The 26,788-nt window shown below is 44.1% G+C and overlaps 1 protein-coding gene across 1 annotated transcript in view; it reads left to right on the top strand.

The window, feature by feature from the left end:
- The window catches only part of FSAF1 (40S small subunit processome assembly factor 1), a 241,315-nt gene that overhangs the window by 92,154 nt on the left and 122,373 nt on the right, over nucleotides 1–26,788 (top strand). Inside the window, exon 3 of the mRNA XM_085612025.1 lies at nucleotides 24,751–24,807. Coding sequence (XP_085468151.1) covers nucleotides 24,751–24,807 — 57 coding nt within the window. The remainder of the gene's footprint in view (nucleotides 1–24,750; nucleotides 24,808–26,788) is intronic.

Here is a 26,788-nt window from a genome sequence, read left to right as displayed (position 1 = left end):
GACAGATCGGCTCTCACGAGGCCCACGTCCACGAGGACCGAGTCGATCTTCTGCGCCAGAGTGTCGAAGCGCTGGTCCACCGAGGCCTTCATCTCGGCGATGGCGCCCATGACGTCTCGGAGGGTCAGGTCCGTGGGCAGAGCAGGAGCATCAGTCGGGCCCGTAGGGGACCTACGCAGCGCCTCTGGAGACCCCTTCTGGAGGGTGTAGCGATCCATGTTGTTGGATTGATGGGCCGCGCCACGACGGGTAGACTTCACTTTAGCCCGGTCGCCATCTTGTTTTGTGGCCATGGTCGCGGTCCCCAAATCGAGCCAATCTCCTCAAAAAGGGGGTAGACAATCCCGTTCAATGGCTCTGGGGGGGGGCGACCACCGCTCCGCAGGACGGACCGCAGCCGGCGGGCCGGCAGGGCACCCCAACGAGGCCACACCGCCGCACACCGCTTCGCGACCCTACCTCGCCTGGCAGCAAGGAGGGCGCAAAAGCGAAAGTGAAAGTGCGGGGTGCGCGAGTCGCCCGGCCTTGCCCGCCGCTGTTATTCACTTTGTCGCCGGATCGCCCCACAACTCCAGTACGGGGGGCCGGTGTGGAGAAGGCCGCAAACCTTAATCGGTGCTCCCGCCGGTGTCCGAGGTCCGAATTGAAAACGGAAAACGGGCGTCACCTCAGTTCGGGTTCACAAACCCAGTCCCCTCATCTAGGACAGGATTCGGTCAGGATTTATGCAGGAGGTCGCGGAGGTCCTCGGGAGCCTCGCACCTACGCGGCCATCTTGGGTGCGCGCTAGGCTCCTCCCACCGACGTAATCTTGACACTTTTATTGTTGCTGGAAAACTTCTGATTCTACAAGGAACTTTTTTGTGCTTTTAAAATTACTGCCTGAGGACCCCCTGGGAATGTGTCACGGACCCCTGGGGGTCCGCGGACCACAGTTTGGGAAACACTGGCGTAGGAGTTAAGTCCCATCCCGTGGGCTCTGATGACCCTGGCCAGGTCCGACATATGAATGTTAAAGAGTGACGGGCTCAGGGATGAACCTTGTGGCACACCACACGGGAGAGAAAACGGTGCTGATTTGAAGGGGCCGAGGGCGACAGCTTGTTTGCGATTGGAGAGAAACAAGGCCAATAGTTCTTTAGCCTTGTGTGTAACGCCTATGTTTGAGACACGATCGATCAGTGTGGTGTGATCGACCGTGTCAAAGGCTGCTGATAGGTCCAGCAGCACCAGTACTGCCGTGCCCCCTTGGTCTAGGATGGTTCTTGCTTCGTCGGCTGCTTTAATGAGGGCGGTTTCTGTGCCGTGACCTTTCCTGAAGCCAAATAACGTCTCATCTAGAAGACTGTTGTCTTCAATATATTTGGCGAATTGTTGGTTCATTAATTTCTCGAATATTTTTGCCGGAAATTGTAGACTTGTGATAGGTCTGTAATTTTTGGAGTCTAGTTGGTCAAGGTGTTGTTTCTTCAGCAGTGGTTTAATGATGGCCTTTTTCCAAATATCAGGGTAAGTGCCGGTCATGAACATGGCATTACAGATGTCGGTTACATTTGATGCTAATAAATCAGGAAATAGCTTTAGGGTGAAGGCCGGACAAGGGTCCAGCGGGAAGCCTGATTTAGTGGATAGAATGAAGTCTGTAATCTGTTTCGTGGAGACTTGGCTGAAATTTGCGAGGGAAGGCTGAGTAACACTTTTATCTGCAGTTGTATCAGCCTGACCTGCCTTGGAGTGAGAAGTGAAGTTGTTATAGATGTTGCATTTTTTTCTAGGAAGGAGCGGGCCAAAGTGGAGCATAGGTCTTGAGTGGGGGCTAGAGGAGGGTTGGTATCTGACCCTGATAATTTGGTGACAACCTGAAAAAGTTGTTTAGTAGAGTTTTGGGCTGATTCAATTTGATTGATGTAGTATTTACTCTTCTCTAGGTTTATGAGGTTCTTGTATTTGGATAAGGTTTCCTTGTAAAGAGTCTTCTCGCTACAGTCTTAGTTTCTGCGACAACGTCTCTCCAGGTTCCTACAGCGTTGCTGTTCCAATCTAAGCAACTCAGAGAACCAGGGGGCTGTTGAGGTAATTCTGTTTTTAGAGATCTTTTTCCGAGGTACTAAGGTGTTGAAGGCATAGTGTTTTTTTTTTTTTTGTTTTTTTTTTTTAAATATATTTATTAACATTTTCACATTTACAATACGAAAACATTCTCCAAGAACAAGACAAATTGACAAATGCAATTCGACATCTGTATCACTTTCGAATAGCAGTAGCGGATATTCAAATGACTGTAACCTATCCCATTGCATTTCCGGGAGGCCCTTTCATTCCCTCCACCTGCATACCCACCCCAGAAGATTATTATGAATCGGAGAGTGAGAGCCCGTAATGTGCCAACCATGGTTTCCATATTTTCCAAAACAATTTGGGGCAGCCCTGTTCTTTACAAGTCTTCTTTTCTCCCAACATATACATATCCATACTCTTTTTCCATTCTACCAGGGATGGACTCATCCCCGCCCCCCATACCTTGGCCAAATCACGTTTTGCAACCACTAATCCCAGCTGGAGTAAAATTAATTGCGGTTTGGGGTGGTCACTTTCGGTAGATATTCCTAGCAGGACAAACTGGGGATTAGGTAGAATCGGGTCTCCAAGAATATTCCCCAACTCCTCTAACAGATCAGCCCAGTACAGCTGGATCTTTGAACAGTCCCATACTGTATGGAAGACTGTACCCTCCGACGCTCTACAGCGCAAACAATCAGGCGTCTCCGCCCTCCCCATACGATGCAGTCATGCTCTGTCATAGTATACTCTATGCAGAAATTTGAATTGAATCTGTCTAAGCCGTGATTTAATGGCCACCTCTCGAGGATGTATCAATGCCATTTCCCAGTCTAAATCCTCCATTTCTCCCAATTCCAACTCCCATTTTGCCCGCAGCTTCTGCAGTGTGTCTGGCTTATTATTAATTATTGTTCTGTATGTCCATGAGACCGCCTTGTCATCTAACTCCCCCATCAAAAGTTGTCCTTCTAAAGGTGCGTATTCAGGGATGTCGGCTGTGTCAATGTGCTGCTCCCGCCATGCATGGGCCAGTTGTAGGTATTTGTAGTGTTGGTTTGTACTCGTATCATAATCTGCCTGAAGGTGTGAGAAGGTGACCAGCTCTTTTCTGTGTAATATGTCCTTAAGTTGTAAAATGCCTAGCAGGTCCCATTTTCGGAAACCACTCAACTTCGTGAATTCCCGAAGCCTCTTCCCCACCCAAAGTGGGGTTTCTCTGGTGACCCGGCCATCCCATTTCATTTGTCGTTCAGCCTGTTTCCACGCCTTGACAACAATCCTTGTCGCGGTCAGGAGCTGTGCAGTGCCTTTCCCCCCGTATATGTAATGCGTATATGGGCGCTTGCTGAATTGTGTGTGTTCAAGCATGTATGTGGGATGATCTCTATCCATGTACTGCCATTCATTTATCACCACTAAATGGGCCGCCCAATAATATGCCTGAAGATCTGGCAGGGAGATACCCCCATTATATTGGTTGCGCTGTAGCGTCGCCAGCGCGACCCTCAGTGGTCTCCCATCCCAGAGAAATGTCCGTAACCTGTCATCAATTTTCGTAAACACTTCAGGTGGTATCATCTGATACGTGTTATGCAATACATAGAGGAATTGAGGGAGCACTATCATTTTATATAATGCTGCCCTGCCAAGCAGCATCAGATGTAAGGTCCTCCATCTCTCTACATCTGTGCGAAATTCCCCAAGCACCCTATAGAGGTTATGCAGTGCCATAGGCTTATTTGCTGTAACATAAATCCCCAGGTATTTTATGCCCTCCCGTGCCAGCTGTAGCTGACTAGGGCCAGCTGCATAACCACTGTTTTTATCTACTGGATATAGGTACGATTTTCCCCGATTGATTTTATACCCCGAATGTGCGCCATATATTTCACAACTATCCATGATTGCAGGGAGTGTTAGTTCGGGGTTTGTGACATACAGCAATATGTCATCCGCATATAGGGATATGCGTTCATCGGTCCCATCATTCTCTCCTCGTCTAAATCCCATGATGTCCGGGTGTCTTCTGATCACACAAGCGAGTGGTTCCAGCACCAAAGCGAAAAGTAATGGGGATAGTGGACATCCCTGTCGAGTACCCCTACCTATACAGACATCCCGCGACACCACCCCATTGACTCTGACCCTAGCCATGGGTTTTTCGTAAAGTATTGCAATCCAGCGCCTAAACAACGGACCAAATCCGAACTCCTCTAGGGCAAGCATAAGAAAGGCCAGTGTCGAATGCCTTTTCAGCATCCAATGACTGGATGAGATGTGGCTCTTCTCCTGTGTTTACCAAGTTTCTATCCCTGAGCGGTCCTTGAAGACAGAGTGTCATCAGAAACAGTTTCTTTCCGTCTTTTCTGCAAATCTCAGTGTAGGGACCCCCCACAGGATTGAATCTCATGTTGTTTTTATGAGTATGAGGATGACTGATGAATGCATGAAGTAGTGAGTATGATGTATATTATTTTGTTTTTCTAGTTGAGCGGTCAGCACAATTAAATGTCCTTCCATTTTGGATTATATGTTTTCGATGTTTCTCTCTTTGTAATATTTGTAGATGTCGTTTATTTGTACACAACAACATTGTTCTTCTAATTGATTCAAATAACATATCAATGAGAAATGTGCTATTAGAAACATAATTTTAAAGTTGAACAATATAAAAAAAAAAGATTTTGTATAATAACTATAAATGAGTTCAAAATAAATATACTTTTTTTGTATCTTTTTTATGAATTAATAGATACTTAGCATTGGCAGGATAGAACTTGAAGAGGTCTTGTTTAAAGAAATATAGATCTAGATAGAGGTTTTCTATTTGCATTTCTTTCCTTTTTCACTCCTTCTCTATGACCTCTAATTACTTGTAGGGGGTCCTTTCTTCCCTCATAGATTTCTTCTCCTGTGTTCACCACCTCCAACCAATAATGTAACCTCAAGATAAGCCTCGTCGACCTTTTAGGCATAAAGCCAGATTGGTCACTGTGAATGAGCCCAGCTATCACCACTGTGAGTCTGTTTGCTAGTATTCTGGCTAATATCTTGGTCTCTATGTTTATGAGGGAGATAGGGTGATAAGAGCTGCACACCTGCGGTGGTCTGTCAGTTTTAGGGATTACCGCGATCGTGGCTGTCCTCAAGTCTCTGGGGAGGCTTCCTACCTCGTACGCCTCCAAGTATAGTTGGAGGAGGTGAGGTCCGAATAGTGTTGTGTGTTGCTTAAAGAATTCTGGGGGTAGCCCATTAGGCCCTGGGGCTTTCTCCGTCTTCAACTGACCAATGGCTGCCATTATTTCCTCTATCGTAATCTTATCGTCTAGCGCTTCTGAATTTCTATCTGTTAATTTGGGGAGCCGTAGTGCCCAAAGATATTCCTGAGTCTGTGACGGCTCTGCTAGCTTGCGTTGCCTGTAGAAGGCCTCGTAGTAGTCTGCAAAAGCGTTGGCTATTGCAACCTGGGTCAGATGAGTTAGTCCATCTTCCGTCTGGATCTGCGAAACCCACCTGCTTTCATGCTCTTTTTTTGCTAAGCCATGCTAGCAGCCTACCTGTCTTGTCTCCCACATCGTACAGACGCTGGTGCATGACCTGTATTGCATATTGCGCATCTTTTTTGGCCAGTGCGAAATATTCCTGCCTAAGGAGTTGTAGACTGCGGAGCAGTGATGGATCATTGCCTGTGCTTCAAGCTGCAGTAGTCGAGATTCCAACCCGGAGATATCCTCCTCACCCTTATGCCTTTTATGGGCTATAATGTTTTGTGCCCTGTCGCGTAGTAGAGGTTTGTATGCCTCCCACAATGTTGTGGCCGAATCCACCGACCCCACGTTCTCTTTAAAATACAGCTCGGTTTCTACCCTGAGTTCCCTAGCAACCTGAGTGTCTTTGAGTTCCGAGTGGCTCAGTTTCCATTCCCCGTTCAGCCGTTTTATGCGGGCGCCCACCGTGAGCCATAAAGGGGAGTGGTCCGAGAGACCCCTTGCCAAGTATTCTACCTTATGTATCTCTCGTAGTTCTCCCACCGGGGCAAATATGTAATCTATCCTTGAAAAAGCTTTGTGGGCTCCAGAGTAGAAAGAGTAGGCTTTACTCTGAGGATGTTGCCTAAGCCACATGTCCGTAAGTGTTCAGGTATCTACAAACCGTTTGAGTGGCGTGTCCTTGGGGTCTCCCCTTGGGACAGTCGTGCGGTCACTGGTAGGGTCCATCACGTCATTAAAGTCGCCCCCTATAACGTGTGTCAGAGCCTGCCTCCAGTAAAATCGCTGCAATTTTCTCCATCGTTTGCCTTTTGGAGCTTGGGTGGTGCGTATACACTAATAAAAGTGATATGCCGTCTGTTCCACACACCTTTGACCGCCACATACGTGCCGTAGGGGTCAGCCCAGGTGCATTCTAGTCTGAAGGGTGGGTTTTTTCTGATGAGTATTGCAACCTCCCAGTAGAGAATCCACCATGGGCCAGTGTTTTGTATGCCCCTCGACCTAGAAACCCACATTGGGTGCCTTTTAAGTGAGTCTCCTGTAGGAGAATAACATCTGGTTTCAAGAGTTTAAAGTATGCTGCCACCAGCCCTCCCTTAATCTTATTCCCCATCCCGTTCACATTCCAGGAGAGGATGGAATACATTCCCGGATTAGGTATAGCCATCTTGGTGACGTAAAAAGCTCAGCTCCTCAGCGAACCCTTCTCCCCTCCGCACTGCCATTGTCTCTGCAAGTTTGTGATGTCTAATGCATTGCGACTTTGCCACATAACTGTAACAAAACCCCAGGCCCCTCCACCCCCCTCCCCCACACCCCCCCAATATCCATCCGACTGTCCCCAGGGTCAACGGGACCAACTGTGTCGCGATCAGATAGGCGAGGTCTATCGCCCCCTCCCCACCCCCAAAACCTTAGAACCTAAACTGTGTCCTGTCCCTCTAGCCCCTCCCCTCTTATGGAATCGCTGGCCCCAGCCGGGCTAAATGAGGGTAGGCCCTTAGGCAGTAGACTGTAAAACCCGACTAATAAGACAGGTGTCCCGACTGTAAGTTACAATGACTTACACAGTCCAAACCTGAAACAGAAAAAAAAAAGGGTAAAAAAACAGGGAGGGAGGGAGAAAGGAACAATGGGGCGTAGAAGGTGAAATGTCACAAGGGACAGGGCACGTGGGGTAGCGTGCGATATCCTTCTGCGGTCCGTTCCACCCCAAGCTCTTTGGCCCGTTTAGTGCTCGTCGACTTCACCATCCTCCTGTTGGTTCCGAGTGTCTTTTCCATTCCCAGTATCCGTCTCTCCTGTACCTTCCAATAGATTAATGTTTTGCAGCAACGGATGATCTTATTCCGATTCGGACGTAATGTCTTGATCAGTGCAGTCCACCGAGTGTCTCATGACCGTTTCCGTCGGTTTCCCGGTTCCTTTAGAGCTATCCAGCTCTGCACAGTCCCTGGGGGCAGTGCATGTGGAGTGGTCGCCGTCAGTCTCCTCTTCCTGTATGGTTTCGATCTAAGTGTTGTGCTTGGGACTGTTTCAGTATTTCTCCTGGTACGCCCCTGAAAGCGTGGTCTGTCACTGCGAAGCGGCTGGGCTTTCCCAGAATGCGGCTGCACGTCTCCAGTGACTCTCGGCATGGGGCGCTCTTCCAGCCAGTGCCAGGCCTCTTCTGGAGTGTTGAAGAAGAGGGAACGGGCTTGATAGATCACCATGAGTTTGGCAGGGAAGAGGAGCATCTACGTGATTTGCATTTGCCGCAGTTTGTCCTTCACCGAGTCAAATGTTTTGCGTTGCTTCTGTACCTCCCGTGAGTAGTCCGGGAACACCATTATCCTCGTGTTGTCCAGTCGGACTTCTCCTTTTTGCTAAAATGCCCTAAGAATTAGGTCCCGGTCCTGGTAGTTAAGGAACCGTGCAATCGATGGTCGTGGGGGTGCTCCCGTAGGGGGTCTGGTTCCAGGTATTCTGTGTGCTCTCTATTATGAAACATGGTGAGAAATGGACTTCCGGAATGGTATCCAACAGCCACCTACGCAGGTAGGCACCAGCATCTGTCCCTTCAATGGCCTCCGGAAAACCAAGAAAGCGGAGGTTGTTACGCCGGGCTCTGTTTTCTGCATCAGCAACTCTCCAGAGGACATCCTTCATGGCAGCTGTCGGGGCCGTGACCTCACCTCGCGCTGTATGGGTGGTGTCTTCGAATTCTGAGATACGGTGCTCCGCTTGAGTAACTTTCTCCGATACCTTCCTCAGATCTTGACGTAGCAGGTTGACATCTAGTTTGATCTCGTCAATCTTCCCTTCAAGCACCTCTCTAGAGGACTGGATAGCCTGCAGTATAACCGTGTTATCAGGGGGACCCGCCGGGCCCGCCGCGGAGAAGTCCGGCGCCTGCAGCAGTTTAGCGAACTTGTCCATCTTCCCTTGCTTCTGCGTCTTGGAGTCCTTGTCCCGCGCCATCTGCAGCTGTCACTCTGAGGGACAGGCAGGACTCAGCAGCTGGTGGGCCTCAGGATGTCCACCTCAGCACTCTGGTCGCTGCCCATGGCACCCTCAACGAACGTCACCCCCAAGCAGGTCGCAGTACACTTTTGCGCTCTCGGTTCTGGGACGTAGTACTCTCCTGTTATTGCCAGCTATATTGCATACTGCCAACTCACTGCGCACAGTGCCGTTCCCGCGATGGGACCCTAGTACTACGCCGCAAGCAGTAATCAGCCCCAGGGGCGCACACAGGCGTCTTGTGCTGTGCCCGTGAACTTGTGCACTCCTTCGTCTCCCACACCACCGGGCAGCTCACAATGTGTCTTCCAATGAGTGGCTCCTACAGGCTTCTACCCAAGCGTATGCTTTAATGGCACTTCAATACAGCTTGCTCCCACACCCCAGTGCCTGAGTCTCCTGCAGTATTATCAGTTCTGGCAGCTGACCCCAGTCTTCCCATTCACATTCCCACCTGTTGGCTCTGCCAGAGCTCCTTGCGTGTATCTCGCCTCTCTCAGGGGCCCTTGGGGTCCCGTGAGTCACTCTGTGTCCTGTGGGTTTCAAATCTGCCCGCCTCCACACTTTGCAGCCAGAGGTCGTCGCGCCGCTAATCCCGGCCGGTCCTCCTTCACTCTTAGGCCGCGCGAGCTACGCGTTGCTGGTGTCCGTCCTCACCGCCCAATCTTCCTCGTTGCTGACGCGCTGGGCCGATCCGCTCCCGCTCCACTTTCCGCTCTGCTGCAGAGCGCTGCGCATGTCACTCTGCTCTTCGTCACACCACACCGCCAGGGCATCAAGCGGCGTTTGATTCCTGTGCCGGCTCTGGAACGTGGGCGCTGAGCTCGTCTGCCGCGCCTGGTGGTACCCAGATTACACCACTCTATTACCGCAGCAAGTCCCCAGCGCGTATCTGGACATGTCATCGTGGAGACTGCAATCGGGCAATGTTGGATTGAACTCCCTTGGGAGTTGGCGGATAGCCACTGATGCTGCTCCACTTCAATATTTGCTAATGTTATGGCTGATACTTGGTCATAGATACCTAGGAACGTCATCCCTAAGTTCAGAGCAGGCTCTGCGCTGTACTCATTTTGTATTTGTCTTAATACATCTGGTATTGCTGTTAAGGACAGTATACTATGAGTTCTGGTATATATGCCAGCAAAAACGTTACCGCAAGAGGTACAATCCTCTATCTGTGGTGTTATCCCCATGGGCAAGCAGATTGTCACTTATTCTGTAGTTTTCATAAGCGCTGGTATTTGGGAATACTGCTTCTAGCTGTCTTATTTTCTGCTCTATCCAGAATGGCATTTGTTCACGTTTTGTGGGCATATTACCCATTACTGCGCGTAATGTTTTTGGTGTTATTTTAGTTGTTGGGTTTTGAACATTAGTTGTATTTGTTGTTACCATTGCTGGCTGGACTGTAAGTGTCCTCGTGACGAACTGCATCATGATTCTGCAAAGTTTTATTAATTCTTTGTGAAGTATGAGTAAGTCTGGCATTGTTTCGATGTCAGGATGTGGTGTGTATGCTGCTAATATTGGTCATGTTGCCCCTTCTGGGGTAGGGCTCCTTAAAACCAGCATAAATGTTCCTGGTACGTGAGCGGAACCTCAGTGTCCTAATACGGACAATATTCAGCTGGTGATTCATCTTGTGTGTAAAAATGAAAAGTTTTTGTTCTAGCATTTGCTGCTGGGAATGTAACCCACTAATAAAATACCTCTTTTCTGTATGTTTTGTGTGCCTCCATGACGAAAGCTACTATGCCACCCCTAGGCGTTAAACCATGCGCAAGCAGCTTCAGGGTGACTGTATTTCTAAAAATTGCCGCAATACGTATTGCGTTTGCATATTCCTCGTCTTCCAAGAGCAGTAATGGGTGGTCTAGTGGGTCTAAGACCAGGTTAGTCATTTTGTTTAGAACACGAAATAACTTTCCAAGGGAACCGAGATAAGGAGTTTTGTACAATTTTTAGGAACACTGTGTCCTTCAAGCTTGATTAACCAACAGCCAATAAATTAGGATATTTTGCCTGCTCAGCTGTGGCAGAGTTTTGCCCACCCACTCCAGACGTCTCTGGTATTTTGTGAATAGGGATTTCTGAGAATAGCATAACTGAACTACTTAGATTCTACTGTTGAATAAGTACCCAACCAACGTTGGCGGCGCATGTCGTGTAGTTCATATAAAAAGCATACAGGATCTGCGCATTTAAACAACATCAGGGATGTGGAATTCCTACAGCCTGACGCCCAGGACATATTGTTTGGGGTCAAGGGCAACAAGTTTTCATGTGCATTATGTCCTTGGGACAAGTAGGTCTAACCCTCTACAGCACAAACCCTTTGACTGCCAGTTTACAGTACCACATTATGAATCCGGGAAGGGCACTGTCTGCAGTTTTGGTAATTTGTGTACATATGTTAATGCTATTCTAACTTGTATTTATGGCTCATTAATACAAAGCCTTTATTATTAGGGTGAGCGCTCTAAGTGTTGTAAGCTCGGACTGCACTAGACAGTGGTTCTAGTAAAAAAATGTGTACACACGTTTTAAAAGTTTAGCAACATGAGGCTATGTTTAATGCTTCCAGAATGCTCTCTGATTAGATGCAAATATTTGCAAAGCGTGAAAGCAAGATTGATGATTCTTTGCTTTCAAAATAAAATGTTCACAAAAAATGCAGATAGGAAACATTTCGCTAAACTACTGTAAACTTTTAGGTACTACTTCTTTGCAGCATCATTTAGTAAAAAGTTTTGATGTATGCTAGCATTTCCCAAATATATTCATAATGGAAAATCAGTGTAACCATTTTCAATAAGCTTATGGGAAACAAAAATTAACAAGCATTGGCCAAGCCAGTAGGTCTGAAATTGGTGGTCAGCCTTTTCGTTTTGTTAATGTGTGTATTGTTTTGGCTTGCTTTTTGTAAAACCTTATTGGTGCGGGAGCTGCTGGGCCCTCACCATTATAACAAACATTGGCAAAAGCAAAACTTGTTTTTGCTCTCAAAAAGCATACTTTGCCACAGTAGTTCCTTGCACTGAACCAAACTACTAAGCGTGCCGATATGCTCCTTGTGAAAGAGCAGAATACTGTCGCTCACAGTGAAGCCATCCAATAGACAGAGAGAGAGAGATAATTTTACTAAACGCAAAAGGTCCTGGTCAACACCAGACCTAATTAGGGGCTCAATTATTAATGAAAGTCTCAAAAGTGCACCCATGGTATATGTCCCTGCATTAAGTGCAGATTTACGGCTTTTGTGAATTCACAAGAATGTACAGAAGTAGGACAAGAAATGGTACTCCTAGAAAATATTTGTTGACGGCATGTAAGCAAGAGCTAATATGCATATGTAGATTTGCTCATGCAAACATCTGAGTGTTTGCAAGTTCACTTTCCCTCCAACCACTTGTTTCCCAGCACTAGAAGAAGTTTTAAATCTTCCATTGTCAGGAGTACATTTTCAACATTACTCAGTAAGGGAAAAGATTATAGAAGAGTTGGGGAAAACCCTTAAAACATATAAGGTAATAGGTTTGCATAGACACAAAAGGGCATCCCAACCCTGGAACTATTGCTTACCACAACCTTCTGACCCAGTATGTAGATCTGTGGAAACGTGAAAAAATAAGGGAATTGTTAATATTCAAACCCTACTATGGTATGAGCCGTGGCATAATCAGAGACTACATCAGAGCTCTTATATAATCAAATTGCTGCCATCATTTGTTATCGCATTACATGGCACAAAAGGAGCAAGTAGATTTTGTTACAGGGCAAGTAGATTTATGAAGCAACTTGCCCCATGGACAAGTAGATATTTTATTAAATTCCACACCCCTGAACATACACTGTAGGATTGGTGTCAGACAAACTCTGATCCCCCCCACCGGGTATGTTGGCCTTTTGTACCCACTAGCTCACAGTGCCACTACAATCTCCTCTTACCAAGGAGAGAATAGTTCCTGGCAACCATCGAACATGACAACCCTGATCCCTCAGGACAGTTTAAACAATATACTACCTTTCGCTCAGTCACTCGTGCATACTTAGTCTGTCTCAGAGAAATACACAGAATAAACAGGCTGGGCGTTTTCAATAAGCATTTATTGAACAGTTGTTATTCTGGTGTAAAAATAAATGAGCTGCAACAACCGTTAGGCAGTATAGGATATAAATGATTAGCAGTACTATAAAGGTAAATGGATGGTATAGCTCTACCATCTTACAATACTCATGAATACATCCGAGTATATAAAACACATGATAAAAAGATGCATACTCCTAAAATTCTTCCCTAACTAGATGTACCCAAGTGTACCTAGCATGGTGGTAGGTGTTAAGCCAAGAATCCCTCAAGGATTTAGTCAACCCCATTACCTGAAGTGAGAGACTGTGGGACCCCGTCCTGGTCTCGAGTTGTACAGCCCGTGAGGGATGTTTTAGACCACTGCGAGCTGGAGTGTCTGGATGCAGGAACCTCAGCATCTCTGGTCAGTGTGTCAGTCAGGAAGTCTCGGTCGCCCCTGTCTTATCTTAGCAAGATGTGATGTGTATATATATCCATAGGTCTCCTACCTTGCTGTGTTACTGTGTCGGCCTAAGGATGACGTTGGGCATGAACTTTGTACATAGATTTTATACAGGAGATGGTAGCGCTGCTGTGCTTCCAAGAATCCTCATGCATAATGTATGAGATTTCGAACTAGGGAAAACCCGCGTTCTGAATGCAGTGTAGTATTTAGGTAAAAGGTCAGTCCCTGTAAACCGTGACAAGTGTAATGTAGGGAAGAATATAGGTGAAGGGTAATGAAGTCACTGTCAGGAATCCTTTTAATGCCATTTCAATTTCTCAGAGTAAGCGCAGCAAAGTCAAGAAGAGAAAGGTGAGGGTTGTGGTGAGACCTTGTTTGGTCAACATTTGGAAAAACCTTTAGTTAAGCCCTTTTAGTACATTACAAGATGGCCGCCGCATTATTAGGTTTCTTGGATAGAATTTAGGACTCTTGCGATGCTTTAGACGGCAAGTGTTGTGTGCGCGCTGCCTGCTGCACACTTCAATTCATCTGTGAAGAAGTACGCACGTTTCGTCTCCGCTCCTCCTCTGTATTCTAGAGTCAGGTAGCGGAAGGTTCCAGTCTGCCAAACATTTTCGGGATATAGTTATCTCCATTCATAGAGCAGAAAGAGTTTCTCCACAAGCTGACTAGAGAGTTCCAGACTTCCTGAAGGATTCAGAGTTTTTTTTTTATTGTCAAGCCTGTTGTCCGCTTCGTGTAGTCTGTCAGCTGACTGACTACTGTTCCGGAGCTGTTCAAGATATTTCAGTCCCTTCGGTTGCTGTTGCTAATAAGTACCCGTATTCCTCTTTCAGTCTCATTCTCAAGTAAGCTAACTTGTTATTTTGGAACTTCCGCAGCAGCCTCTTCAGTGACTCTAACACTTCATTAACAGAGCGCCATTAACTCCTGCACCTTTGGAAATAACTACTTTCTCTTGCCTCCCTCTGAGTCCTTCCTCTCTTTTCCTCCCTTTTGTTTTCCTCCCTCGTTCCTTTTGCGCGTTCCGGCAAGATTGGAGAAACTGTTCCAGGTTCACGCAAGGGCAATAGCGCAACATATGTACAGGGACACATTTGGAAAATAACTCTTGTTGCCTACAAAGAGAATTGACTGCATATTGTAATATACCTGTCAATTGTCGCTCTGGGACTGCTAGAAACTGTGCATAAATAGGAGAGAAGCTAAGACTCCTGCTAAAGCTGGTAGGGAAGGTCAGCGTAAGAATTGTATAACTGTGTAGCCAGAGTAGTGTGGGAGGTTAATCTTGCTCTTATCTTGTTCTTCCCTGTGTGCATTAGGTTCTCATCCAGGAACCCATTGTCTCTCTAGAAGATTAGAAGAAGGCTTCCTAGGAGACTGAGTGAGAATTGGCTGAGGTTGGAGTAGTCTCTTCTCTGTCCCATTCCCCTTTCCCCCTCCCGGGTGTAATCGTAGGAAATATCCAATTACGGTGGCACCGGTGGGTGGGCATTGGGACCAATCAACTATTCTGCTTCTGTGAAGACCAGGTACTTGACAGTTACCGAGGCCTATATTATGGTACCTATATGGATTACAACCACCTTTTCGATTTTTAAACAACATTTTCGAATTCACTAGTCTTTAAATTGGGCCCCAAACATTCCAGAACAAAATGTCTTCAGAAAATAAAAAAAATGTAGAAATGTATCTTTATTTTCTTGAATTCATTATGTTCAAGATACAGCAGACACATATTACAATAATAACCTAACCAACCAAACCATTCATTCTCTTCATTGAAAACAGCCTTATTTACTTTTTTCATCCACTATGAATCCAGTTTCGGCATTGCTACTTAAAGCCTTAGTCAGGATAGTATGTTTTTCGCCTATATGTGTATCACTTCATTATATGTTATGTATCTATAACAAACATATTTGTATCAATTACATATAATTATAATTGAAGGCTATAAGAGAAGATTGTAGAGAGAGATACATCTGCAAAAGTGGAATGGATATCCCAGTGAAAGAAATACAACACTTTTTCAAACACTTTTTTCAGTACAGAGAATGAATGAATGGTTTGCTTGGCTATGTTTGTGTGATTATTGTAAAGTGTATGATTGTTTTGAACGTAATTAATTAGTAAATGATTGCATTTTGTCATGCTTTTTAGAAAGGGGCCTTGGGTGTTATTTATTCACATAGACTCATAAATTATTCTTCCCTACTTTCCACTCCAAAATAATTGAGTAGTGTATCCATAGGTACTGTGAATCTAATAAAATAAAAAAATGACCTAATATTCTTCTCCAGTCTCAATTATCACCTATCCTTTTTCCAGTCATCATTGTGTTTTTTTATTCTAATTGAGTGATTCAAAACACATCAAGTAAATAAAGCCTAGGCATACAATTTAATCATATTTGTTGTTGGAATTTTAAGGACCTATTATTTATTCAACCTTATTGTTGTTGCTTGATTCACTCAAACTTATTTTATGAACTTGGCACTCAAGTTAATAAGAGCCTGATTACGAACTTGGACGGGCTACTCCATCCTAACGGTGGCAGTTACCCGTATTATTGACACCGGATATAATTGGATTTACATTTCGGCAGGCAGGATATCGGTCACCGTTGTAAGGTCGTAATCGGGCCCTAACTCTCTCAGCTGTCATTTATATGGGAAGCTTTATTTAACTTCTGATGTCTCCTCATATAAGGCATGACTCATAAATGCACCCACCTATCAACCTCTAGAATAATTTTTTTATTTTATTTGGAAATTTCATTTTTATTTCATGATCTTATTACTCTCTTTTATTATTGATTATTTTGTGCATTAGCTGGAATGGAACAAAACTCCTAATATTGTCCCAATTAGTTTAGCATGTATATTTCTTACTTTGCTAACCATTATGCTCACCTTCAGTCTGGTGGTGTTTATCTCAAAGATATTTTCCTCTTGCTAAGCGATGATAACATTATTTGGTTTGTCATAATTTAATGATCAGCCATTGATATATAAATTAGTAAAGTAAGAAAAAGTGTGGTTATCATTTATTTATTCAAAGGACTTCCGTTCTCGTTTGTTTTGTACTGACCTTTTCAATTCTAGAGTGGACAGCGCATGCGCTGTCTCTACAAGACATTTTTTTAATGTTAGTGGGCTTGGAGGCCTCCCATTACTTACTTTTGGTGAGCTTCAAAGCCACTCTTAATTGCTTGCTTCCTGCTGGTTTGCTTTGCGATTGGCACTTTCCTCTAATTGCATGTGACTCCCCCCCTAGAGCATTGCCCAAGTACTTGTGTCCTTCCACTACTTGCACTTTTGGGAGCAGTTTTGGGTCTCGCCTAGCGCTGGAGCGCGCATGCGCTCCTCGCTAGGCGAGGCTCATTGCGATCGAGAACATTTCTGTAGTGGACTTGTAGCCACGCCCATCATTTTGATTGGCTAAAGTCATCATTTATGTTAAACATTGGCCTCCGATTGAAAGGGAGGCTTTTTGTTACCGCCCTGTCTCCTTCTGCGACGGCCCATCCGTACTGGATTTTTGCTTGCGGCATGACACTGTCTCCTTTATTAGTGGTTAAGAACTCTTATGTGCTCATTCTGCTTTAGCAAGGCCGCTCGCGCTTCACGGGCCGCCATGTATCGTGCTTATAGCACAGTGTTTGTGTGTTTTTTTTTATTGTGTAATGCTTTTTCATTCATTTATTTACTTTTTTTTTACCTTTGGCGCACAATAGATTTTTTTTTATTTGTTTACTTTTGCTACAATCGTGGCACCCGTGCTTTACTTTAACATGGTTAAAGGTTAAGCGCGGGTGGCACGAATGTTGAAAAAGAAAACAAATAGAGAAAAAAAGAGTAGCCCGCCATTTTGTTTCTATTTGTTTACTCTTGTTAGAGCTTATCACATCTTGCCTGGGAAGAAAGAGGGACGGTATCCAGAAAGAACTGGTATGCAAATGAGTCAACCGTGTGCCCTGGACAGGCATGGAGCTGCAGGAGAGGGTATGCGCAGGGAAGCATTTGGACGATGACTGCTCACTACCCCCAGCCCTTCCCCCGCCCTCACAGGTTTTCATCTTTCATTTTCCACGTGTTTAATCCAGCGCCTGCTACCCTTGTGAGTCAGTTTACTTTTGGGTGATGTGTCTGTCTGTCTGTCCTGTCTGTCTGTCTGTCCTGTCTGGCCTGCCTGGCTGTCCTGTCTGTCTGTCTCAGGCGAGTTGGAACATGGATTGATAAAGATCCAGCTGGGCAAAAAACAAATATTAAAGATGGATTTGTGGTTTGTTTATTTATTCATCTCGGCTCCATTCCGTTCTGCTGCGCGTGCGGGGGCGTGCCATTTTAAAGGGCTGCCTGACTGGTGGAGGTTTGGGCAACAAGAGTATTAAATCAGAGTCCCTTCTCCCACAGCTGAGAAGTCCAGAGAGGACAGTGCCTTCTGTCTGCCCCCCAGGGGTCGGACAATTATAGCATGGCGCGCACAGACCTGAAGCGCACTAGCAACTATACTGCAAAAAACACACTTCTTCATGGTGAAATGGTTGAAAATCTGCCAATTGTTGCAAGCAAGCCTGGCACTGGCCCACAAAACGTGGGAATTAGCCTTGAGTGGGCCGAAATCCTGACTTTTCACTTAAGGGTATGCTGGTGCTGTGCACATCTCAGGTACCATGTACTACACCTTTCCAAAGAACATCATGCCATGGCACAAAATATCGCCATGTCCCAACACAACATAAAATAACACAACCCACCAGAGGAATGCGATCTGCAGAGCTCTTTTTAGCTGGGTCCTGGTGTTCTTTATTTCAACTCCTTTTTAAACAGCCTCTCCTGGTTCAACAAGTTTTGGTTCCCTATGGCTGGCTTTTAGTGTCTTGGATTTGTTCCACTGAGTGTGAATTTGCATACTGTCCAGAAGCACGGCAAAACACATCGCTGTCAAAACCTATATTTTTAAGGATACTCGCCTCTGTAAACCTTCTTAACCCTTCCTCTACAAAGTCAGTCTTTGAGGATCAGCGTACAGGTGGGAAACCCCGACCCTCTCCCCAGGTGCACAACACCCATTGGGCTCAAAGGGCTTCAGCCCCCCTGCCCGTCGTGTGTGGCAGTCCTGGCTGAGACAGCTTCCCGGGCACACACAGCCGCACCCAAGTACTTCACAGGTCTTCAAAAGACCATTTGCTTGTCAATGAGTCTTTGTTATTTTTTCACCCCTTCCAGGAGCCCCTGCGTTGCCACTCTGTCTATTCGTGGAAGATTTAGCCCCCCCCCCCGCGAAATGTTTTCTTAGCTCCCCCAAAATTTGGCTCTAGTTGCGCCTCTGCCTCTCCCAGTACAACCACTATTGCTCACTCTCTGCTTGCTGTTCCTTGTTGAAAGAGCCTAATCTTAAGTCTTGGACAGGTGTCTCGGCTGACCCTAAGGATGCAGTTCTCTCTGAAGACGCCTTAGAGTGTGAAGCGTCTTGAGTTTGAATGATGGAAACTCACGTGTAAATGAGATTGCTGTATAGCATGGTTGATAGATTAAATAAAATAAAAACAAAAAAAACTATAATGCGACCAGCATTCATTGTGCTATACACCATGGCTCCCAAAAAATGGCAAAGTTAATAGAACTCATATAGGTTAGATCTATTGCCTTTGACAATGCTTATTTTTTCTTTTTGTATTCCACAAGTGCAGCTCTTACTTGTGTAGTTCTTGCCCCTTACAAACACCAAAGCATTTGCAATGCAATAGGTCTCACATTTATGCGAGTTTGAGCTATTGACATTGCAAATGACAATGCCTTTTATTTTTGTTTTCGTTTTTAAAACCTAAATAAAAGGCATTGTCATTTACAATGCCAATAGCTTAAACTCACGTAAATGCGAGACCTATTGCATTGCAAATGCTTTTTGTTGTTGTTGATCCACTGTACAGGTGCATCTTTCGTATCTGGCTCTGTCATCTGCTTCCTCCCGTTCTGTGTCCGCTTGTTTATTTAGCTTTTAGCACTGTTTCCAACTGCATCTTGGCCACATTCTTATTGTGTTTCTTTTTAAACCGTTTTCATTTGCCTAAGTTTGTGTTTAATTTGCGACTGCAAGGGGATCTTGCACATGGGTGTTTATTCTTGGCTCAAGCACACATTAGGTCATTCAGGTAACTGCTTGCCGTTATTCACACACTCTGTCCCATTCTGTTTCTTTTGAGATAAGAAAATATGCTTTAAACACTGATGTTGGATTTGTATGTGTTCGCCAGTTTCAAAGGTCACTGATCTGCAGGTTAGAAGACCTACATTGATATGTGTTTCGTTTTGTACAAAGCTGTGGCCTTTGAAGCTGTGGACCCCATTCAAGTCACAGCAGTAGTACAACTCCTTGTGATTGTGGCTCAAATTAGTTAATGTGGACATGTAAAACAAAAAGATTAATCTAGTCCCCCCTAACATTACAAGTAAAAGCAGTAGGGGAAGCAAATATCTCAAACGAAAGGGACCTTGCATGTTATTTACGTTTATTCCACCTGAATCAATGCTGCCTTCCAGTTCTTTTGTTAGGTAGCTTTAAACAATAGTTGGGATTGCAAAAACACAGAATGTGGGCAAGGTACCGGGAAAATGTTACCCTTCACTTATTTTTGCTTATGGGTGTCCAAAAAGCGACCAAGAGGACAACATTTACATTTGGCTTTACATTTACCTTTATTCCACCTCGGACAATGCTGCCTTTTATTTGTTATGTTGGACAGCTTTAAACAATATTTCCAACTGCACCTCACCACAACTTAAGTTTTAGTTTCAACACACACTGTCCATTCAGTTTCCTTTGAGATAAGAAAATGTGCTTCCCACCTCTCTTTACTTGCCCTGTGACAGGGGAAATTTCATTCATCTTTGTTTTACATGTGCACGTTAATTAATTTGCATCATAAGCGCAATCATTTCCATTGAATTATTTCATAAATTAAAAGTAAACAGTCCATGATGCGCATTTACTATCACACTACCCATTATCCACCTTACTTATTATCTATCTGTCCCATTCTCTATATTAAGCACCCCATAAAAAAGTGCAGTGTCTACTATATTATAATACTTATTTTAAACAACCGTTTTTATGGTGCTACTTTCCTTTAATTTCATATTTTAATTCAAAGCTCATACCATCCCTCGCATATTAATAAATAAATTAATAATTGCTGTTTAATAGCAATTTAGAATAAAACTTTAAACATACTGTACAACCACCGTGCTGTATAACACAGCTAAAATAAACTCCACCAATAGCTCCTCCAGAGGCGAGATCGATTGGCTTTACCAATGCTTGTTTGATTACCAAACCTTCTCCTGTCTCCTTAGCGGTATGGTAAATAAAACCTTTTTCTGGTCGATGTGAAAACTTTCCTTTTAATTTCTGGGTTCTAACGTGAGAAAATGAAAGTTGATTTTAATATTAATCTTTGTTTATATGGGATATGTAGCTTCCATTTTTTAACTTCTCGCTCGTTTTACTCTTCGATCACACCAGTGTTCCTCCTCTTTTCAGGTTCAGAAAGGAATTGTGTTATTACGTGGCCACTTTATATTCTGTCATTCCAAATGTAAATAATCTCTCCTTAACCGTGTAGTTAAAGAGGGTTTCTTTTGCGCATGATGATTATGAATATCGTCATCTGGATGTCACAGCAGAAAGTAGAGTCATCCTGGTGCAGGATCTGTCACCACAAAAACATACAGTGCCAAATGGAAACATTTTTGTATCTGGTGCAAGATCAAACATTTCCATCCAATTATGATAGCGTACCATCAAGGACTTCCTTATTTACTGGTTCTATCAAAGGATAGTATAAAATACTCATCAATATGAGTCCATCTAGCAGCGATCTCATGGTTATGGAGAACAGAGATGTAATACAATGCCCCTTTTAGTGTGGTCACACCCTCTTTTTGCTAGGTATTATTTTTGTTTGTTTGACTTTGTGCCCTGGGACTCTGTTGACCAGGCCCCAGTGCTTCTGCTCTGACCCCTAAAAACTTGAGCAAAATTGGCTATATTACTCATTGGCATATTTAACTTACTAGTACATTCCTAGTACATGGTACAAGGTGTATCCAGGGCCTGTCAGTTAAATGTCACTAGTGGACTGCAGCACATATTGTGCCACCATTAAAGTGCTAGTGTAAAACACATCTGCAGACCTGCGACCAGTAACCTGGCTGTGCAGGTTTATACTGTAAATTCAACCTGCAAAAAATCCCTTTTTGACAGGCCTAAACTCTCCTTTTAAACATTAATAAGCCACCCCTATATAGGCTTTAATGCTCATTAAGGAAGGCTGGATGGATGTTTTACAGACTGTCATTTAACATGTTAATGTAAAACCTGTCCGTAAAGTGTCAAGGGCCCAAAAGCTAGCTTCCCTCTATCAAGGTTTGCTGTTCTATAGGAAAGCATTGGGAATTAATATTAAAATTGAATAAATTTACCTTTCCCTAGGGACTTGCTTAAAAGTTTATTCTTAGACTTTTTAAAATATTTATTGCACACCCAGTGTTTTGATATTCAGATTTGTACTAAATATTTCACCAAAGGTGCTTTAAAAAAGTCACCTTTTGCCTGCCTAAAGGCTCTAGAATCCCATTTACATTAGCTTCCAACTGACCCTCAGGAGGTGAATAGCTCCATTATGAGATCTGAACTCATTTACAGAGCTGAGACAAGGGCTTTCGGTGGGGAAGGGGGGGTTGTTCCTCTGACAGGATGGAAATGCCCAGCAACCTAATTATCTTCAAACAGGCCTACCCTGTCGCAGGCAGATGTATCTAAAACCTAGGCCCACCCCCTTCCTTTGCCCACCTAGGCAGTCAGGCACCAGACCCAATGGGAGAGTAGCTACCCCCAGAGCTGGTTTTGAGTGACAGCAGAGGAGAAGTTTCTTGTTTCCCTGTCCACACCTCTATGGTGAAAAACAGGAGCTCTGCACAAGTCAATAAAAGTTCAGCCATTTTGGTTTTAGGTAGAGAGGCACTCTGTGGGGTTGTTTGCAGTTGGACACACAGGAACTGCTGCAAACGTGGGTAGGGTTACCCCCTGGAAACCTTTTCCCTATTGGTTAAGGAAGGGTAAGTAGTCACCCCCAGCCACAGGCTAGTGTCAGGCGTTAATGTGGTATCCCTGGGCACCCTCTTCTGATCACTACTTGACCAGTGGAAGACCGAAGAAGGACCGCACCCTCTGTTGAGACCTGTGAGGATCACTTTTAAGAGCTGCACCTGCTCACAATGGTACTCAGGTCAAAGACCTGAACTCAAGTGGTCAATTCGCTGACCTCCTGTTTAGCTGGAGAGACACAAAAGCTGCAAGAGGCTCATAGAAGGCAAGTTTCAAATAGACTTCAACTGAACCCTGCTGGTGGCTTTTGTGGGAGTTAGCCCTGACCCCCAAGTTCTGTTTCTGAGGTCCTGGAACCCTTGACTGGTGTCAGTGTACTCCTCCTCCCAAACCTAAAGCGGGGATCTAAAAATGTTTTGCTAACCTTTTGCCTGGTGTACCGTCGAGGGACCGGTACTAACTTACCCACAGATTCGCCAAGGGTGCTTCGCCAGTGGGTCCTCTACAGTAGCGAAAACCAATTTCACGTGCCAGAGGTTGACCGGCATTTGACCATGTTGTATCCTCTTTATCTTCAGTCTTGCCCACTGAGGAAATCTGACTCCCTGAAAAAAGTTTAAGTCCCAAGGTATAATTCTTCACTGGCCCCAGCGCCAAGCAGCATCCCTTCGATATTGATGGTTTCTTGTGCGCCAATGACACATTTTTCCTGCTTGAATGTATTCCCGCCGATGGCTTCACCGAGAACGCATCCTTTGTCACCGTATCCGCCGCAAGCCAATCAGTAGATCGAGTCTGCAGACTTGCCACAATGAAGACTCTACCTTCTCAGAAAAGTTTCTGTGTCAGCTAGGCGGTTCAGCCGACATGATGACCACCAAGACACAAGCCTTAAAAGTCAAGAGCTTCAACTCCAGCCCCTCAAACGAAGGGCCCGTCAACACATTTAAGACTAATTGCAAGTTCCGACAAGGATAAGTATGAACAGGCTGAGGAAAAAAGTTCAAAAGACCCTGTAAAAACCGAGGCATCAGACCTCTGACATCCTGCAATCTGCGCTAGGAACCCCTAAATGCCTGAAAGGCCGCCCACTGCACCCTCAGACAAACCCAACTGGGCACCATTCTGCAGGAGTTGTATAACTAAAAAGAGATTATTGGTTAAGAAGGACGGCGAGGGAGTAGGACTAGGAGTAATGCCATTATTAGTAAGTAATAGACACATTTCTACATGCAACACAGGTAAACAGAATTTATTATGTCCCTGTTTACATGCAGTGCCACTTTAAGCCAGAACTATTGGCTTTGCCAGTGCTTGTTTGTTATGCAGAGTTCAATAGTAAGTGCCATTATCAATCCTAAAATAATTAGTAGAATGTCCATGAACCTATTTGACAGGCATGTCTTGCATTCGGAAGTGTAGAAGCATAGAAAGAATATAAAGACTGCCATTGCTTATGACATCATTTAATTCAGTACAGGAATAGTGCATCTAAAACAAACCGTTTCTTCAGCTCTTCGGGCTCATTTGTCGGTTGATTCACTTCTGTAAATTGCAATGGTGTTCTTTCAGTAACAAGTGCTAACTTCTTTATCGAACAATTGGGATCCATGTGTGTTGTTTCATGTGTTTAAAAACTTTACTGCAAATGGCTTTTAAATTTTCTCAGTAAACCAAATCTTTAGAATATCTTAAAACACATGTATTTGTTGAGAATATAAATCCATCGATATGTTGTTCAAAGGTTTAAAGTGAACAAAATAGTATTGAGTGCTAGCAAAGTTCTTTTAAAGGTTACAGCTAAAAAAAACCTGGTAATACGTAACTAAACTTTCTCATACTTTAAAAAAAAAAAAAGTCAAAACTTATTATAAAAATCTTATATATGACAATAATAATACAGTTTGTCTTCGACAAAGATATCTCTTTTTTCCAAATAGTTTCATTGATTTTAGGCAGAAAAGTAGAACATGGATGTTATTCATTGTGAATTCTGTGGAATAAGGTTTGTAAGGCATACCTGGAAAGATACCTCAAAATACTTGAACAATATCATATACACTCGTCCATACAGAGGAAACAAGTCCATCCCAACGTGAACTCTGCATGCAGTGTAAAACAGAAATGTTTTGAACCGGGGTGTATACTATGTGCATTGTAAACTGTCAGTGTGCTATTTTCTCTGCCAAAAGTGTTTCCTGTGAGTTTAAATTTCGCTTTAATTTTTGGGGGGATTTGTGTGCTAGGTGCCTCTTCTTTTTATTGGCGTAGGAGCCAATATAAGAAGGTTAAAAAGTATTTTTGTATCATTATTTGGCCCTTGATTTAGGACTCAAGTTCATTCCTATTTTGTTTGTCATTTTGACAGTTTGAGTGCATTAGCATTGCTATACAATAAACAGAATAGATTGACTCTGTCTTCAGAGTAATTTGAAAACGTCTGTGTTTTAGCAAAATGTCTTCAATCACGTTAACGGCGACATGCATTCTTTGCGTTCTATAACATTAAATAATCTAATTAAATGTTTCATTACTTTTAGATCAAGGGGGACAACCAAGAAAAAGATGCCAAAGAACACACATTTAGTCTTGAAAAGGTAAGCTTGTCATGCATTAGCTCAGTGCCAGTTGGCTTCCCCTGTGTGAGCTTCAAAGTGGCACTCAGTTAAATTATTTCATAAGAGCATTTGATAGGATGAGCAACTCCTGATCTTGATAACTTCCATAGTTAGTTATTGAAGTAATTTTTTGTTTTTAAAACGTCAAAAAGAGGACAACCACTCCGAAATTAATTTACAACAAATCTCAGATTTAATCTCATTACTGCCTGGGTACCTACGCAGTTCTGTGCAATGTGCTTCCAATGTTTGCACAGACCTCAAACAAACATTGGAGGGACACTTACCTGACATTGTGCCTTGTGCTCCTGATGCACAAGGACATACTGAGTGCATATTCGTACTACACAAGTAATCCGCCTCGATCTGTATGGGAAGTGTTAGTTGCTTGGCCTCTAGCAGTTAAAGAATACTTTTTTTTTTTTTTTTAATATCCAGATACTTAAGGGCACAAATCACATATTCAAATTGAAGTTGTTATCTATTTCAGCTTGCAAGGACACGTAAAGTACACTTTTTTTTTACTTCCTTTTTTTCTTTGTTTATTTGAGCATCTATTTGCTTTTAAAAAAGAACGAGCAATTTTCTGTTGGAGGGCTTGTCTGAATAATAATGCCCTGTTAAATTGAGTTATCTTGCCTTAGTAACTAAAAATGCTAGCACATTTATTTGAGTTGTTTGTTTAAAACTGTTCGTACCATTTCAGCCATGTTCCATGGTCAAAAAAAGTCAGGCGTGGCTTGGAGGAGGGAGTGCATGGGTGCCTGACTCTGTTTCTCCTCGCAGTGCAGAACGTAATTAGCTGATTTCGTCTGCCTGCAACCCTGCTCTCGACAAAACAACTGCACCGACAGACATCGGAAGAGGCCCTGCATATTTTACGATACCCTGGAAGACGGTTGGACCCCTCGAGTAGCATATTTTAAACTTCTCAATCAGCTGCGTCCAGCAAACACAAAATGGCTGCAGCTGGGCCTGAAAGCCGGCGGCTCGCGGCCTGTCTGCCATTTAATTAATGACTGATTCCCACCTCTGGCAAACAATCTTGAACTAACTACACAATAATGGCTGCTCACCCAGCGCTTAACATGCTTCCTTGATCGTATTTTGTTTACTAATATCAAGTTGCTGATGAGTTTATCTTAACCTAAAATGGCTGTTGGGAGGCTCCTCGATTGAAGTGATACTCACGGAACCAACTTCTGAGTGGCCTAACTGCATCGAATTTCTCTCCAAAGCTCCTCGTCATCACTAATTTCTCCATTGAAGTATTTTCCCAAGATTATCTCGCGCACCTTCGGTAACTGAAACTCTCCAGGAAGAAAGGCATGGTATATTCTTTGTGCACATTGTGTATTCTTGAGAGGAAGTCTTGCAACACTTTCATGATTTAGATTTAGCCCGCCTCCATACGTATCTTACAATATCCATTGCTCTGTCGCTACTGCTACCCCTCAGTGTACACCTCGGATGTCTGTGAGACCTAGATGTCTCTGAGCTGGGGAAACAAACTAATGTGGTCTGCCATCATTCCAGTGTTACTGTTACCTTAAGGCGCGTAAATAGCTACCTTGCAGCGGAGACACTTACCGCATCTGCAGTACTGGCAACAAGAGACCTATAGTACACTAATCTAGACACTCCATTCCCAGAAAATTCATAAAGATAGTTCTCTCATTCAGATGCAGTTCTATTTGCGATTGTCTCTTGATTAAAGGAACACTTTGTCACTATTCAGCCAGGTCTGTGGGTACTTTCTCGTCCTCCCAAGCCCAGGATACCAGACCAGTGGCACTAGCTGCTGCAGTGGCATAAGGCAGCCAAGACAAATTCGCCACAGCTGAAGGAATAGACTCAGTAGATTAAGCAAATGTGGCATTCTCACCAATTCAGAGGTGGTATCTTGGATCGTCTCCCAGTGGTGACTACGCAGTCTGCTGAAGAGCTGCTGCAAGACCTT

This window comes from Triturus cristatus, chromosome 6 (genome assembly GCF_964204655.1).
Source record: "Triturus cristatus chromosome 6, aTriCri1.1, whole genome shotgun sequence".
Lineage (NCBI taxonomy): Eukaryota > Metazoa > Chordata > Amphibia > Caudata > Salamandridae > Triturus > Triturus cristatus.
The sequence above is the reverse complement of the archived record's forward strand: the minus strand, read 5'-3'. Positions and strand labels throughout refer to the sequence as shown.